General features: G+C 37.2%; 1 protein-coding gene across 1 annotated transcript; it reads right to left on the minus strand.

The window, feature by feature from the left end:
- Positions 1–8,446: 8,446 nt before the first annotated feature.
- On the minus strand, positions 8,447–10,264 carry LOC132309101 (uncharacterized). The gene is made up of 3 exons (XM_059807453.1): positions 9,697–10,264; positions 9,445–9,606; positions 8,447–9,285 (listed from the first exon to the last, which is right to left on the minus strand). Exons 1-3 carry the CDS (start codon positions 10,262–10,264, stop codon positions 8,447–8,449), a joined length of 1,569 nt encoding a protein of 522 aa, XP_059663436.1.
- Positions 10,265–19,003: the final 8,739 nt, after the last annotated feature.

Consider the following 19,003-nt stretch of genomic DNA (forward strand, 5'->3'; position numbering starts at 1 on the left):
GTGATATACACCTTGGAATTGAATTGTGGCATGCTAGAAAATTAAGCTTTGGTATGGTCGTTCACATATATTAAATTGGGATTAATTGCATGAGAATTGCAACTTTTAATTTATATTTAACTTTAGTGAAAGGTTAAGTCACATGGTTTTAAATTGAATGAAATAAACTTGTAATGTGATATTACATTAGTTCTTGGCATATTCTCTAAGATATGTTAAATTGAGAGCATTTGGTTAAGTTTAAAAATCTAGAGATTTTAATTAAAAGAATTAATTAAAATCTATTTTGTGGTCCCATTAGCTTAATTAAGGTTTTAACTTGATGCTTGTATTGGCCATGACTTGTTTACTAGTATATATTAATTGTGAACCATTTGAAGTTGCTTTAGAACCTTGGTAATTAAATTAGTATGATTTAATTAAAGTTCTACTTTATTGTTCCAATAACCTAATTGAGTTTTAGAATGGATCTAGGTGATGACCATACCATGTTCTTTAACATGTATTAAATTGAGGTTATTTGGAATTGAATCGGAATCTAGAGAATTTAATTGTGTTTATCTATTTAAATTCTTTCAATTTGCTCCATGATCTAGTTGTGTTTTAGAAGTGGTTTCTATATTCAAATCATGGACTTAGACTTGTTGTATATTCATTTGGTTATGTTTTGAACATTGGATAACATAGTTGCTATGTTTGTATTCGTGATAATATGTTTTCCTTATTGAATATATTGTTGCCTTGTGTAATGATTTGCACACTTCGTGTTTAACATCTTTCATGCATAGCGTGTAACGAATCGTACACTGAACATTCGACATTCATCATATCATATTAGTTGTGGATTTAGAGCATGTATTGTATAGGTTTCCAAATTTGGTTGTGCTTAGTAGATAGTTGATTATATTGCATATTCCTGTTGATATATGCGTTGTTGCACAACTTGTTGATTTTGAAAACTTGGGGATGTCGTTGTTTGACTATGGCTAGGACGTGGTTCTAGTACGGGGGATAGTCCCTCTATATGGTCTAGTGCGCACATAGGGAGGTTACCCATGGGCTAGTAACCCTAAAGTAACTATGTTATCGGTCTGATCCGGCGTGACGTCCGAGTATCCACTTTGTTTGATTTCACATTTCATTTTCAAGTTGATAACTAGATGATGTTGTAACTTGTTGTTTCTTATTTGTCGTTCCATTTTAAGTTACAGGATGTTAACTTTGCGAAATTATGCTTTATGCGTTGTATTGGAAGTTCCAATGTTGGTTAAATTGCATCGATATTGAAAATCGTGTTTTAACGTTCTAATAAAGCTTAAGATTGATTCTATTGATTCATTTATAACATAGACGTTAGGTGGCATGAACCACTACTGTTATTTTGTGCTTTAGATTCTAAGTTAATGGCTTTGAGAATTTAATTTTGTTGCATTGTATAACATGCTCTTTTGTTGTTGAATTGCATAGATAATGTGATTCTTATTAACTTGTATTCAAATATGCTTTTGTCATGTTGTATGGATTACTCTAGACCTAGTTCAATTGTATTGAAAATGCAATTCATGTTAATCTATGCTCAAGCATTCTTCTTGTCGTGTTCTTTGAATTATCCCAACTATAATTTGTTTCATACACGTATGTATATCATGATTCTTGTTGCTTAGACTCTAAGGTAGCTTAGGATGTTCCCCGAGTCTCACTTGGACATAGACGTTAGGTGGCATGAGCCCCTTTAACATGTTTCACCTTAAGGTGATAAATTTGTAAAATGCTAGGTCGATGCATGCTCATCTCCTACGAGTAGCTTTTTGTTACTCACCCCTACGATACTGGGGCATATTTCAGGTACGAAGACTTGGTTCGTGACGCCTAACATTCCTTAGATGTCGTGTAGCTTTCAAGTTTCCATTTCATGCAAATGTTAGCATGAAATGTCATTTTGTAGACTTATATGTCAAAATATGTATATTTGATTCCATGTATGTAATGTGTACTTGAGTACGCTCCTTTCAATGTATTTGACATGTATGAGATGAGGCCGGAGGCCAATGACATGTGTATTGTATTCTATACAACTTTTTAACTTCATGAAATGTTATGAAAAACTTGAAAAATCGCAAGTCATTGCTTCACCACGGTTGCATCGGGTGTGGGAATTCCATTTTCATTCTTTTATAGGGTCTTATTAATCTTGTATGAAGTGTGGCCAAGGGCCAAATGGTCATTTGATCCCGTTTTGCATTTTTGGATTCCATGTTTTCCATTCCAAGTCTATTTTTGCCTTTTTGCCCATTGGGGGGTCGGATTTTGCATCGGCTATATTTTTAAGCCATGGACCATTGTAGAGCTTCTAAATAGGTAAGTTATGTTTGCGTGCATGGTCGTTTCCGGGCAAAACCTTATCGTTTGTGTTTTGAGCCTCTTGTGAATTCATTTCGCATTTTTTTTGCATATTCTGATCTAGGGGCATTATGGACCTTTCACCTCAGTTTTATTTTCTTCTTTCGACATGGTCGCTTAGAAAACGTGATTTTAGGGGGGGGGGGGGGGGGGTTTCTTTTTCGTGTTTTTCCAGAAAATGTCGTCTTGGTACTGGAAATCCCTCGTGAAGTTTCAGCTTCCAGTTTTGATTTAGCAGCTTTATGATCCTCTTATTTAGTTCTGATCTAGGGGCATTTTGGGGATTTCACAGTGAGTTTTTTTCGATTCCGTTCGCGATGTCGGGTAGAAAACTCGATTTTAAGGGGGTTTTTTCTTCGTGTTTTTTCAGAAAAACTCGTCTTGACCTCCGTTTCAAGCCTCAGTTCTGGGTAGATCAAAACAAATGTAGCAGCAGCCAAGGGCTGCCTCCATGCCATGTCTTTGGGCGCCGGCATGCACGCCATGGCCCCTCGTCGGGCCGCGAGAAGTCAATTCTTCTTTTGGGCTTTTCTCCTTCGTCTGAACTCCGATTCAAGTGAATTTTTTTTTGAACTTGACTAATTTTTCGCTGTCTTTCCAACGGTGTACTCGGTTGTACCCGGTTCTTTCTGGATAATTACCAGTTGACCCTTTTTGCTTTAAGTACTCGTTTTTCTTCGTCGTGCCGTTTCTCCTTCGTTCGGACTCCGAATCATGCGATTCTTGAGTCCATCTTGATTAGTTTTTCGTTGTCCTTCCAGTGGTGTGCTCGGTGGCACCCGAATCTACAGTTTTCAGAAATAACTATTTTGCCCCTGGGGGCTTATTTGTCATATTTTCGATCTTTTGCTTCCGCATTAGTTCTTATTGAGTTCCACGACCTCATGGAAGGTCACTTTGACTTCTTAGAGTCTTGTTTTCTATTTTCGCTTCCGCATTCGGATCCGTTATCGGATCATCCTTATAGTTCATCACAGGACACGCTGGCCTAAAAATTAGGATCGTCACAACTATTGCCTCCCCTGAATTACTAAAAATTTTATTATTGCCCCCCTCAAATGAATTCCTGAGTCTGTCCCTGCGTCCAAACCATCTAAGCTTGCTCTCTATAATTTTCTAATCAATGGGTGTCATACCTAGTTTCTTTCCCACTTTCATTAATGATCTTCTCCCTTCTCGTTACTTCACTTGTTGTGAGAATTATATGTACCACTCGCAAGTGCACGAATCTTTGCAGATAGGATTTACTTGTTAGGGTGCCGTATCCAAGGGATTTGTGTAAAATAAGTTTATCAACAGATTTCTTAAATTCTAAATTAACTTGAAAGTAGGATAATCAGATTGTGATGATTTATTTTAAATTAACTAAGTAGAAAAATAAAATAAGAACAATAATTAAATAGGATGTAGAAAATAGAGAGAGAGGACTAGGGGTATGATTTCACCACTAACGTCGCACCACCAGTCAATTACAGCAATTTATTAGAGATATATCATAAAACATGCATAGGGAATTAATCATGGTTACAAGCACATATTAATTCAACTAGAAAATAATATAATTTAAAGCTAAGTATGGACTATCTTCGATTGGTATAAACGATCTACCTATCTACTTTACTCTAGGGCGTAGCATAATCTATCTTTTCTAGGCATAATCTATCAAATCTTTAACATTATATTTAAAGAAATACCATTGTGTAATCATCTCATTAACAAGTACAAGAAGTGAAATGAGTTGTGTTCAATTATAAGATTAAAATATCTAAGATAAGATAGAAAAATATTTGTAATTGAATTAAAACTCTAAAACCAATTCTTATTGAAAAGTCAATTAAAAATTCTATAAATTACACAATCATGCATGATAAAAATTATTCTCCAATAATTAAATACAATCAAACCAGTGTGCTAAGTTAGGGCTACATCACAACCCTAGCAAAGCGTTTAACCAAGCATGACTGGAATGAAATTCTTCATGGTTGAGGAAGACATCTTCGTCGCCATGGATTGATCCCTTCCTTCTTCTCAACCTCAAGCTCCTCTGTATGATCGTTCCGTTTTGTAGAGAACTCCCTTTAAATAGTAAAAGATCAACCCTAAAATTCACTTTTTCTTATAGAAGACATACATATAAATTCTGTTAAATAAGGATTCCAAAATTCGTACAGACTTCCAGGCCAATTTTGACAAGGTAAATAGCTGTTTTAAGGAATCCTGGTGAAATACAAAATTGTAACACTTCGAATTTCCTTTCAAACTTTGAAAGAATTAAGTTGTTTTGACACTCGAGGAGAGAGATACAGTCAGATTACCAAAACGAATTCAAGTTACCAACTTAGACGAAAGTTTCCTTTTTAGAGAATGATTTTTCCTTTTCTTCTTATTTCCATTCTCATCAACTTGGGACTTCTTTTGGACTATTTTTTAAGTATAATTAGACTTGGATCTTCAACATTGCTCAGTCCCACGGAATGTTATCTTTTAAAGTTCAGGATCACTGGTCTTAACTGATTTTACAATTAAAGCCCTGAAATAAATAAAAATAATAAAACAACGTAAAATTACAAATAAACTATTATTAAGAGAATAAAAGATGCAAGTAAAAGGCCTAAAATGTAAAACATTAAGCGCATAACATCACTGATTTATCTTAACATTTTCATCTCCGCTGTATATAAAGACGTTCTTATCTTTTTTTTTGGACCCAACACTATCAATATAAGTGTGATTCGTTGAGACTCTGTACAATGTAGTTAATCTAATACTTCTATAAAATTTTCCACTTCTCTTAGTTATGTGTTATTATTATTATTTTTTTTATCATATAACATTTCACTAACTTGTTTTTTTTTAAAATAAAATAAAATAAAATATATAATGTTTTAAAACAATCATTCAAAAAGTAAAATCAATATATCCAAAATACAGCTTGGACATTTGACTTTTAACCTCAATTAGGTTCGGCGTGGATGGAAAAAATTGACTCTCTTGGCATTCCTAGCTGTTCTATAAACAATAAAGTCCATGTTGTTTTTGTTATCCTCATCATGCATGGCATGTCTTGTGAATAGTGAATAACAATTTTATTTGAATTTTTGGGTTTAAAGGCCACTTTTTTCTTTTATTTTCTGACATTAGAAGAACATCGTTACAAGTCACAACAATACCATTTTGCCACGTGTCGCCAAGGTTTGATAATGGCAAGGATTAGGCAATAAATCACAAATATATTGGTTATCCACGTTTAAAACACTATTTAAGAGATTTTAAAATACAAGTCAACAATTAGAAAGAGATCGGCGATTGAGGTGCCGACACGTAACGCAAGAAAGGTGTCTGTCGGTGACCGACTGCTTTGGTTATCATATCAGTCTGCTACTTTTAGAAAGCTTTCTTCTTTTTACGTCAAACCACATTAAGCTCACGCTGATTTAGCAAGTGAAGGAAAGCTTTTAGAGAGAGAAAGAGGGGAGCTGTGCAAAGTTTTAGAGAGAGAAAGTTAGGATAAAGAAGTAGCTAGCGTCATTCATGTTTGATTCGATGGTGCAGGTCCGCAGTAATAACTCAGGCCTAGAGGACCCATAAATCAGTTGCATTTTTTTTTTTTTGTGGGCCCCCACTCACTATATGGCTCATTTGGCGCCATGAGTCATCACTTTATAATTTCGACTATTAATAAATGTTCCCTTATTTTATATTTTATTTTTAACACCAAGCAAACCAACTAGATTCCAGAACGAAAAGGAAAACAACTGGGGCGAAGATCTAACAACTATTGGGCCAGACGCTCCACTCGACATTGCCACATTCGGCCACAAGGGCATGCTTGCCCGGTATATGAGCAACACAATTACCTTCCGGGGAACCCAAGAAAGGGAAGAACCCCCACAAGCCTGAAGAAGAGACTGAACATCTTTGAAAATAACAAATATGCCTTCCACAATCGGCTTCAAAGACATAACAGATTAACAGTCACCCTCAACCACCACATCTCTATAACCCCAGTTCTTGAGAAGAAGCAGTGATGCTCGAAGAAGGAGACTTTCGGCGATCGTTGGACAATGAACATTCTCTACGAAAACAGTAGCAATCTTAATAGGATGCCCAAGATGATCTCGAAGGATCATACCACCCCCACATTACTTCTTGATAGAGCTGAAAGCAACATCGAAATTCAGTTTGAGGAAACCCATTGTTGGCGCCGTCCATCTCGCCGGAGGAACTGGAAAAGAAGGAAAGGGGGAACGAAGCAAACAATTATGTCGCTGAATTTCAGTAAACTCCTGAAAGTCGGAAAAAGCAGATTGAGCAGCCGCAAAAGGGTCCCATCACTTCCGTTTGAAAATTAAATCATTGCGACATTTCCATATTCGCCAACAAATAAACGTAGCTAAACTCAAACCATCATGCGGAACCTCGGACTGGGAAAGATCAAAACAGAGGTCAGACCACCTCTTAGGCCAAAAGCTTGATGAAAGACTGCAAAAATCTCGTCGAAGGGGGCTAAGTTTCCATACCATGCAAGCCAAAGGACAAGAACATAGAACGTGATCAATGGTCTCCACTGCTGCCTCACAGACTGGACAAGTAGAAGACCCAGACACGTCCCGCAAAAAACAGAAGATGATTCACCGGGAGTCGATCATGGAGACTTTGCTACAAGAAAATTTGAATTTTTCTATGGGTACCGATGGACCACAACTGTTTCCACATAAATCCTTTAACATTGTCAAAACTGCAACTTTCAGCAGGAGAACGGTTGGACTGGGGAAAGAGGATAGATAGAGCCACATGGTATGCGCTGCAGACTGAGAAACGTCCATCCTTGGATGCTCCCCACACCTTACAATCAGCGTCGCCCATACAACTGAGAGGGATTTGAAAAATAAGCTTCCTATCTCGAAGGTTGAAAAAATGATTAATCATAGAAGAGTTCCACGTGTGGGAAGAATGATTAATAAGATCCGCAACCAATGAGAAGGTAGCTCCAGCAGGTGAAGAGGAAATAGAAAAATTTGATACATCAGGAAGCCAATTATCAGTCCAGCAATTAACCAAGGAACCATTACTAATACGTCATTTCATACCCTTCTGAATAACCTCTTTCGCCGCAAGAATACTTTTCCAAGCAAGGGAAGCACTGGACCTGTTTGGTGCATCCAAAAAACTACAATTTTTGAAGTATTTGGCTTTGAAAGATTTAAAAAGAAGGGAGTCATCTCCCACTTCCATCCTCCATGCAATCTTAGCAAGAAGAGCCAGATTGAAAGCTTCAACGTTCTTGAAACCAATACCGCCGTCGACTTTAGCTTTGCAAAGAGTGTCCCAGCTTATCCATTTAAGCTTATTAGATTTTTCTTCCCCACTTCACCAGAAGTTCAAGAGAGTACTAGATAATTTTTTACAGGTGTGTTTTGGGAGTTTGAAACAATGCATTAGAAAAGTAGGAATGGCGGACAAGACCGCTTTCACCATCACTTCTCTACCCGCCTTAGATAACAATGTGCCTTTGAGAAGTTTGGTTTTGGAGGAAACTTTCTCTGATATAAAATTTAGAGTTGCAATCTTTGACCTTCCCATAAGAGATGGCAGACCCAGATAATTATTACACCAGTCAACATTGCGAAAGCCCAAACATTGTCTACACCAGGCCTTAAGCGGAGACGGAGAATTAGGAGAAAAATATAAGCATGATTTATCGAGGTTGACAAACTGCCCAGTAAGACCTTCATAACGATCCAAAAGGGATTTGATGCTCTGCACTTCACGTTCCCTAGCTTGACAAAAGAGAAGAGCGTCATCTGCAAATAATAATTGGGAAATGGAAGGACAACCCCTGCCCATTTTGAGACCCCGGAGGCGATTACAACGAGCACTTTCCTGGAACAACAAGGACAGGCCTTCAGTGCAGAAAAAGAATAAGAAAGGGGAAAGGGGATCACCCTGACGAAGACCGCTAGAAGGAGTAAACGTAGCACCTTTTTTTGCCATTAATCAACACAGAGAAAGAAGCAGTACTAACACATTCCATCATCATACCCACTCATTGCTGATCAAAACCCAACCAAAGCATAAACTGACGAAGAAATGACCAACTGACTCTGTCATAAGCTTTTGCCATGTCAAGTTTAAGGGCCATTAAATGAGAGTCGCCGTATTTTTTGGACTTAAGGACATGCATCAGATCATGTGCCAAAAAAATATTGTCGTGAATCAATCGGTTGGGAACGAAAGCACTCTGCGCATCATTAATAAGGCAAGGAAGAAAAGGCTCGAGTCTGTTTGCTAAAGCTTTTGAGAAAATCTTGTAGGACACATTACATAATGCTATCGGCCGGAAATTTTGCATGGAAGTGGGGTGGGGAACTTTGGGGATAAAAACCAGCAAAGTAGAATTAAGCTCCGCAGGAAAAGGATGCCCTTGGAGAAAAGAATTAAAAGCTTGGACAAGAGCCCCCTTGAGAATTGCCCAGTTTGATTGGAAAAAGAGCGGTGTAAAACCGTCTGGACCAGGAGACTTAAAAGGGCCCATGCAATCCAAAGCTGAAAAAAGTTCTTCTGCAGTACCTTCCTGCAAAAGCTCGCGATTCATTTCCGAGGAAACCTTGGACTGAACCAACTCCCAAAACAAAAAATCATCTTGTGATGGAAGAGCCGTAAAAAGATTTTGAAAGTAATCTTTGGCAACCCGGCGTATATCATCCTTTGAATCCTGCCACTGACCACGGTGATCCTCAATTCCAAAGAACTCATTTTTGCGACGACGGATTTTTGTTTTCCGATGGAAATTCGTATTTTTATCCCTATGATGCAACCAAGCAATTCTGGACTTCTGCAACCAGTAAAGTTCTTCCTCTCTCCAGGCTTGACCTAATTCTTGCTCTAACCGAAATAAATGGACTTTGTCAATCTCTGAATCTTGCTCCTTAAGATATTGCAACTATTATTCGAGTATCCTAATCTTGACTTGCGAATTATTACATTTGCCCCGTCTCCAAAACTTAAGATCCATTTGGCACTGAGATAATTTATTCTGAATACCTTGAAGAGGTGGACCTGGGAAAGAAACGTCCCATGTCTTTTCAATAACGGGCTTGAAACCTTCATCCTTAACCCAACGAGCATCAAAGTAAAAATTCCTTTTTGAGTGAGATATTGAATTGTTGAGACATAGCAATATCGCATTATGATCCGATCCCTGGACTGAAATATGATGTAACATGCTTCTAGGGAAAAAATTGAACCAAGCACTAGAACACAAAGCTCTGTCCAAACGGGCTAGAATGAGTTTACCTGAGTCCCTGTTATTGCGCCAAGTAAAAGGAGAGCCTTTGAAATAGAGGTCCACCAATTTGCAATCTTCCAGAAAAAATCTAAATTCCTTAAGCATCCACCCTTGTTTAATACGGCCACCTCGTTTTTCATCTTTGTGGAGAACGACATTAAAATCACCCATCAAGATCCATTGAGGGCCTAACTGGTACATAAGGCTATGAAGATATCTCCATTGGAAAGCCCGTTCCTTGTCCTTACAAGAACCGTAAACTCCTGTAAAAAACCAAGGGCGATCCCCTTTGCCTCCAACCACTTTACAAGTAATCTGAAATTCGAAAAAATCGATTATAGATATCTGCCACTCTTTTGAAAACAGAAGGGCCAAACCCCCAGACCTACCCACAGACGGAACCTTAAAAACCTCGTATGAACCCAGAAGGACACAAAGATGATCGACACGATCTCTAGTATTCTTTGTTTCAGAAAAAAAAATTAAAGGAGGGGAATGAAGACTAACAAGCCTCCTCAACTGGGAAACTGTCAGGGGGTTCCCCAAACCCTGACAATTCCACACCAGGACCTTCATTAGGGGGGGGGGGGGGGGGGGGGGGGGGGGTTGGGGCCATTCAAGGCTGGCTACCACCACCAGATTAGGGGATTGGGAGGAAAGAAAAGCATCAGAAGTCTTGAGACTTGGAGGAGAGATAGTTGTTTTAGACCGTTTGGGAGTCACAGAAGGTGATACATCAGAACTGTCAAGGCTCTTTTTGCGAGAATATTGGGGATCAACAGAGCTGTATTCCGTTTGCTTTCTGGCCTTTCGCTTCCATGATCTATGGCTGGGAATTTCATCTTTGGAAGAAGACGGGGAAATGAGAGTGTTTGGGGATGAGGAAATATCGTTCTTTTTGGACTCGGGACTATCTGGGACTTGGGACGAGGGATTAAATTTTTGCAAGATGGAAGGAGAAGGAGGTACTGGACTTGGGTGGGTATCTCGGCCTAATAGGAGAGGAACCTGAGAGTTGGGTCCTGAAGACTAAGCAAACTGGGCCTCTTGAAGGCTGGACCTAGACGACAAAAGCCCGTCACTTTTAGTAATACATATTGGAATCGGTAGACTCTGGGGATCCATAGGGGTAAAAGCCTCATTGACTGCAGACGATAATAAAATCGGTAAAGAATCCATATGATAAGATACAGAAAGATCCACACCTTTGTAATGCATTTCTGAAGATATGACTGGAGAACAGAGAGACGGGATGGCACAAGTACTGGGAATGTGTGCTGTCAGATCCACGTGGGCTCTAGGACTGAGAGACAAGACAGGATCATTATTGCAGCTACTTGCCTCGCCGGGAAAATTGCTAATGACCGGACGGGAAGGAGAGATCGATGGAGAGCTGTAGGATTGCGAAGGACTTTTGGATTCCCTTATTTTAATGACTTCTCTAGTTATTGGATTGTTTGTGTGTCTTGTTGCTGTTGCTTTTCTTCAATTCTCTATATTTTTATTTCATGGTTTATTTAATTTTAAAATAATTGTTGGACGACACTTGAGTCCTCTCCTAAGAGAGTTAAGTTTGTCATATTTATTAACGTAATTCAATTATAATTTAGACATATAATTAAAATTAAAAATTTTTAAATTTGGGTATTACTCGTGTTTTTACGAGTTAATCCTTTTTTCCTTCTTAATTAGATCTCTCAACACATCATGATTGAAGGGGCACTTGATCGAAGTTGCAAAAATGATGGCGAGAACACCAATAGCCCAATCAAACCAAAATGCCAAAATATGCTTTAAGAATCAACTTTGGCTGAACACTTATCCTCTGGACCGAAACCTAGTACTTGATTAGTTCGCTCTCACTTCTTCTTATGACCTTATGTTGGTCTTCCCATGTTGGTGCTAAAAATTAATGTGAGTGTGTTATTAAGGATAAAAATCACTCACTGTGATGGCCCTAATTTTTCAAGCCTGTGCGTCCTGTGATGAACCGAAAATTGACCCAATAACGGATCCGAATGAGAAGCGAAAACAGAAAACAAGACTCTAAAAAGTCAAAGTGACATTCCATGAGATCGTGGAACTCAATGAGAATTGATACGGAAGCAAAAGATCGAAAATATGACAAATCAGCCCCCAAGGGTAAAATGGTAATTTTATAAAAATATGAATTTGAGTGCCACTGAGCATAGTGCTGGAAAGACAATGAAAAACTAATCAAGATGGACTCAAGAATCACATGATTCAGAGTTCGGACGAAGGAGAAATGGCATGACGAAGAAAAATGAGCACTTAAGGCTAAAAGGGTAAACTGGTAATTTTTTAGGAAGATCTGGGTGTAACCAAGCACACCATTGGAAAGACAGCGAAAAATTAGTCAAGTTAAAAAAAAAGTTCACTCGATTTGGAGTCCGGACGAAGGAGAACGAGCGAAAACAAGAATCGACGTCACGACGTCGAGACGAGCACCCCACAAGCATCCCCACGAGCATCTTGACGTGCTAGGAGAAGAAAAAAGGCTCAGCCAGAACTGAGAGCCGAAACGAGGCTAGAACTGAGAGCCGAAACGAGGTCCGAAATGACTTTTTCTAGAAAAACGCAAAGAAGAAACCCCCCTTAAAATCGAGTTTTCTACTTGACTACGTGGAAGAAAATGAAAAAAATTCACTGTGAAATACCTAAAATGCCCCTAGATCAGAAGAGGTCAAGAGGGCCAAAAAGAATTGCTTCTGAGAGCAGAAACGGGCTATCAAACGAATTTTTCTGGAAAAAACCCAAAGAAGAACCCCCCCCCCCCCCCCGAAATCGAGTTTTCTACCCGGCTACATGGAAGAAAATGTAAAAAACACAATGTGAAATACCAGATATGTCCCTAGATCAGAAGAGGTCAAGATGACCCAAAAAGATGCTAAAGTAACTTCCACATCTGAGATAAAAAAAACGAGCTATGAAACGAATTTTTCTGAAAAAATACGAAGAAGAAACCTCTCCCGAAATCAAATTTTCTACACGGCTATGTGAGAGAAAATGAAAAAATACACTGTGAAATGGCCAAAATGCCCCTAGATCAATAAGGGCTTAAAAACTCAAAAATGCAACTTTGCACCAAGTATGCATTTAACCCTAAATGCATTTCTAGGTTGAAACAAATGTGCACACAAATGTAATAAATGATTCTAATTGCGTGGGAATGGTCCGCGGCTCCTGAGAAGCCCCGACTCAAAATCTACCCCCCGATGGCCAAAAAATGATAAATATGAACAAGAAATGGGAAATTTGAAAACCAAAATTAACAAATGATTTCAAATTACTGTTTGACCATTGGCCACACTTCAAACATGGTTAATGAGACCCTATGAAAGAATAAAAATGGAATTCCTACACCCGATGCAAATATGGTGAAGCAATGACTTGTCATTTTTCAATATTTTCATAATATTTCATAAAATCAAGAATTACATAAGATGCAATATAAATGTCATTGGCCTCCGGGCTCATCTCACACAAGTCAAATACATCGTAAAAGGTGTACTTATGTACACATTAAATATGTGGAATCGAAGATACAAGTTTAGACATATAAAGCTACAAAACGACATTTCATGGTAACATTTGCATGAAATGGAAACTTAAAAGTTACAAGTCATCCAAAGTATGATGAGCATCACGAACCAAGTCTTCATACCAAAAAAAAATTCCCAGTAACTTCTGAGTGAGTAATATAAAGCTACTTGTAGGAAATGACCATGCATTGACCTAGCATTTTACAAAATTATCACCTTAAAGTGAAACAAGTTAAAGGGGCTCATGCCACCTAACGTCTATGTCAAGATGAGACTCGGGAAACATTCTACCTTAGATCATTTATAGCATAAATCACATCATTCATGCAATTTAATAACATGGAAGCATGTTATACAAAGCAACAAGATATAGATTCTCAAAGTCCTCAACTTGCAACTTGAAATCTAAAACACGAAAACAACTAAAGTGAATCATGCCACCTAATGTCTATGTTCTAAATGAATCTATAGGATTGTTCCTAAGCTACATTTGAACATCAAAACACAAATCACAATATCGATGCAATTTAACCAACATTGGAACTTCCAATACAACGTATAAAACATGATTTCTCAAAGGTAACATCTTGAAACTCAAAATGGGAAATCAGTTAAGGAACAACAAGTTACGATATCATCTAGTTATCAACTTGAAATGAAAAGTGAAATCAAACAAGGTGGATACTTGGACATTACGTCGGATTAGACCGACACCATAGTTACTTTAGGGTTACTAGCCCATGTAATGACCCGGTCATTTCCTTCCTTTCTTTTTTCCTCAGAATTTTACAGATGAATTTTTTTGTTGAAATTTCTTTTCTGAGTTCAGTTTCTCGTCACTTAGTATCATTTCAAGTACTCAAAAATGGTTTCCGAGACTCTTTCCTTTGGATTGACAACTTCCCTTAAGGACCGAGTCATTTTCACATTTTCACTTTTTTGACACTATTCACTTTTCGTCTTTTTCCCGTTTGTCATTTTATTGGCCCAACCTCACTTTTCGTGTTCGGATTTGTTTCCAGTTTTTGCATGCATCCACAATATTTAAATTCCATGCCATATGTATTTTTACTTTCTTAGAAAAGCATGCTAAATGTTTACTTTTCTTGTAAAGGGTATGGATGCATAACTTTTTTTGTAATATTTTTAACTTGTGGGGTTTTTGTGTAATTACATAAAGTAATTATTTTTCATCTTAGGGACCATTTTGTAATTTAATTTAGAAGATATTTTGAAAAATGACCTTTTTGTAATTTTTGAAAAGTGTGACAAGTGTCACATTCCCATGGAGCCACTTGTTAGTATTGTGGTGGAACCACTTGGAGGCTTAGTTTTGATGACACATGGAGGGTGGAGATTCACTCATTTGTTGGCCTAGGATAGGAGCACTTGTTGGCATGGATAGTTGACAAGTGTAGGCTTAAGATCAAGCCTTGGATGATTACTTAGGATGGTGAAAAGTGTAGGTACCATATTTTGTCTTGCATTTGTGTGTGTGTGAGAGGTAGTGTAATAGCACATAGTGAGTGGAGGAATACTAGATCCTCCACTCACCTCTTTTGAGTACCTTTGATCATAAAGCTTGGAATACAAAAGCTTTGTCTCATCCTCCTCTACATAACCCTTGAAGGGTTTGCCATTTTGTGTTAATTTGTCTTGGATTCAAGATGAACAATCCTCTTGTGAGGTAGGGGGTGTTATAGTTTATTTTCTAAATGATTTTAATTGCTTTTGTAGTGAAATACAAGTTGTATGCATGTTTTATATCAATTTGAGAAATAAATGATTTATTGTAACTTACATATAACTCACTTTAGACTTGATATATGGCATGACCATGACTTGATCTTTGTTGTCTATTAATTTGGGGTGATTTAAATGAGTTTTCAAATATAGAGATTTAATGAATTTAAATTGATTTAAATTGTATTAAATTGTACCTTGCTTGTATTCCATTTTTGACTTGATATATGGCATGTTTAAATTGTACTAAATTGTACCTTACTTGTATTCCATTTTTGACTTGATATATGGCATGGCCATGACTTAATCCTTGTTATATATTTATTTCGGATCATTTGAACAACTTTTGAAAAATTAGAGATTTAATTAATTTAAATTAATTAAAATCTACATGATGGAGTCTTGCTCATTTTGCTCTTTTGATTTGATATATGTAATGAGCATGTTATGTTATTTAACATATATTAATTGAGGTTATTTGGAATTGATTTGAAATCTAGAGACTTTTCATGTTAGGTTGATAATCTCTTGAAATGTAGTATGTTCAACTACCTTGTGAGGATATTACTAATTAGATTTAGAATTAGTACTTATGGCATCTTGAAATGGTAATTGGACTAAGCATGATATAGAATATCATTGATTTGCATAACTTGTTTAAATATATCTTGTGTAGGTACATAGCTTGTTAGAATATTACAATTGTTTACCTTGGAAGCTAGTTACTAAATTGAAGCTTATTTAGTACTTGTGGCTTAGGATGGTAATATGACTCAATTGTTGTAAAATATTCTTGCTTTGTGTATAAATTGCATATTGAGGACATGACTTGTGATATGCTATTTAGACTTGAATTCTAGAATATGAATTGTGTGGATTCAACCTTACTTGTGCAGGGAATGTGGTAACTTGCATTTGATTTTGTATAAGTTTTGAACTTATTGATTTTGGAAAGCTTGTGAGGACATAAATTATATGATGGCTAGGTGGTACCTTGTGGGTCGTAATTATCCGAAAATACTTGCTTGGTCTAGCGACCGCATGTCCTAGTCTTTCCACTATTTGTTTTCGCATTTAATTTCAAGTTGTTAATCATGGATTACTTATAGCTTGAGAATTAATGCTTACTTGGATATTTGAATCCTATTTAGGATACTTGAACTTGTATGCTTGCTCCATGAGTTTAATTTCATTTAGTATACTTGTGCTATGTATACTTGTCACATGTGCAATCCTATTAGTTTAGTATACTTGTGTTTGTGTACTTGATTTACGAGTTTTCCATATTAAATGAATACTTGAGTAGATATGCTTGGACGTTGCATAACTTGTTTTAATATGGTTTAGTACACTTGAGAATGTATGCTTGAATGTCGTATAACATGTTTTGACATTGTTTAACATACTGGAGCATGTATACTTGTATGAGGTAGTTTATTTCAATTGCATGAGTAGCTTAGGATGATCATTGAGTCTCACTTTGACATAGACGTTAGGTGGCATAATCCTTTTGAATTGTTTCAAGTTAATGTAAAAATCTGTGAAGAAATCGAGTCTATGCATGCTCATTCCCTACGAGTAAACTTGTTTACTCACCCCGAAGTTACTGGGGGTTTTGTTCAGGTACGAAGACTTGGTTCGTGTTGTTCATCATTGCTTGGATGATTGTAGACTTGAAGGTTTTAATTCTTGTAAAGGTTGGCTTGAAATACCACTTGTAGCCTTATATGTCAAAACTTGTATCCTTGATTCCATATATGTAATGTGTACATGAGTACACCTTTTATAATGTATTTGACATGTATGAGATGAGGCCGGAGGCCAATGACATGTATTTTGCATCCTATGTAATTTTTGACTTCATGGAATATTGTGAAAACATTGAAAAATGCCAAGTTATTGCTTCACCATGTTTGCATTGGGTGTGGAAATTCCATTTTTATTCTTTCATAATGTCTCATTAATCATGTTTGAAGTTTGGCCAGGGGCCAAACGGTAATTTGAAATCATTTGTCAATTTTGGTTTTCAAATTTACCATTTCATGTACATTTTTGCCTTTTTGGCCGTTGGGGGGTCGGATTTTGCATCGTCGATATTTTTAAGCCATGGACCATTGTAGCACGTCCTAATATGTAAGTTACGTTTGCGTGCATGATTGTTTTCAAGAAAAACCTCTTCCTTAGTGATTTGAGCCTCCCATAGACTCATTTCGCATTTTTTTTGCATAAACTATAAGGGCATTTTGGGTATTTCACTTGAAAAATAAAAACTTTTCTTGATATAGTCATGTAGAAAACATGATTTTAGGGGGGGGGGGGGGGGGTTCTTCTTTGTGTTTTTTCAAAAAACGTCGTCTCGGACACGAAAAGCTTATTTCAAATTCAATTTTCTGGTAAGAAAATTTTTGCTTGCTGTCAACCTCGTCTAATTGATTAGATGAGCCATCTAATCAATTAGATGATCTTCCGTGAGATTTCCAGCATTCTGTTTTGGCATCTAATTGATTAGATGGTCCTGAGTTGCATCTTTTGACCATTTTTCTTCATTTGATCATAACTTTGTCATCCGGACTCCAAATTGAGTGAACTTTTTTTTGAACTTGACTAATTTTTCATAGTCTTTCCAATGGTGTGCACGATAGCACCCATTCTGGGGAAAAATAACCATTTTACCCTTGGTCCATTTCTTGTAGGTTTTTTGAAAACCTTGTTCCCTTCTTGCTTCCTTTGAGTCTTGGGACTCCTCGGGAAGCTATTTTTGTGTCTTAGGGATGACGTACATCTCTCTAGACTTTCATTTCATGTGAAAAGACTATTTTGCCCTTGGAGGCACACTTGGTCTATTTTTGATCTTTTTCTTCTGCGTTAGTTCTCGTTAAGTTTCGTGGCCTCTTGGAAGGTCACTTTGGTTTCTTAGAGACATATTGTATCTCTAGAGACTTGGGTTCTATTTTTTTTTTTATTTGCTTCCGTATTCTGGATTCGTTATCGGATCTACATTCGGTTCATCACAAGACGCACTGGCCTAAAAACCAGGGCCGTCACAGCCTATCGGTAACCTCCATATGTGTGCGCTAAACTATAGGGACAATCCCCCATACTAGAACCATGTCCTAGCCATAGTCAAACAATGACAACCCCAACTTTCCAAAGTTCTAATGACCCGGTTATTTTCCTCCCTTTCCTTTTTCCTGAAATTTACGGATGAATTTTTTCCGTTTAATTCTCTTTTCTGAGATCTGTTTCTCATCGTTTAGTGTCATCTCGAGTGCTTAGAATTGGCTTCTGATACTCTTTCGTGTGGATTGACAACTTCTTTTAAGGACCGAGTCATTTTCGCATTTTTACTTTTCGGGACACTATTCACTTTTGTCCTTTTTCCTATTTCGTCCTTTTCCCTATTCTGTCTTTTTCCCGGTTGCCAGTTTTTAGCATGACCTCACTTTTCGTGCTTGGAGTTGGTTTTTAAATTCATGTGTCTTCATCTTCAGTGGTTTTCTCGAAATACGTATCTTTACTTTTGCAAGAAAGTACTCTGGTTGCTCCCAGTGTCCATAGAGGCATGGATGCACAATTCTTTAGAATTATTTTCTTTTCTTGGGGTGTTTTTCATAAATATCTTTTGAAGATATTTTATTTTAGGGGTATCTAAGAAAATATCTTTTGAAAGATATTTTCATTCTGGGGTAGTTTCGTAGTTAACCCTTTTTGTAGGGGCCATTGTGCAATTAACGAAAGTTATTGTAAAATGTCTCGTCTGGAGCCTGGATCCTCGTATGGGATTCATTTTCACATTTCATCGAGTCATGGAATCTTGGAATTTCTTTCTGGTCATTTTTTTTCAGTTTCAGAGTTTTTGGACTTGGTTGCTGCCGAACTTGTTCAGGGCATAACTCTCTGCTCGGAACTCGATTTGTGATGCCATTTCTTCTGTTGTTCATATTTTCTCATTTTGAATCTTTTTTGTTCATGGAGTTTTTCCGTTTGAGCACGTTTACTCAAAATGCAC

The sequence above is a fragment of the Cornus florida genome, unplaced genomic scaffold (genome assembly GCF_030987335.1).
Source record: "Cornus florida cultivar Cherokee Brave unplaced genomic scaffold, ASM3098733v1 CherokeeBrave_3.0.0_Hap2_Chr05, whole genome shotgun sequence".
Taxonomy (NCBI): Eukaryota; Viridiplantae; Streptophyta; class Magnoliopsida; order Cornales; family Cornaceae; genus Cornus; species Cornus florida.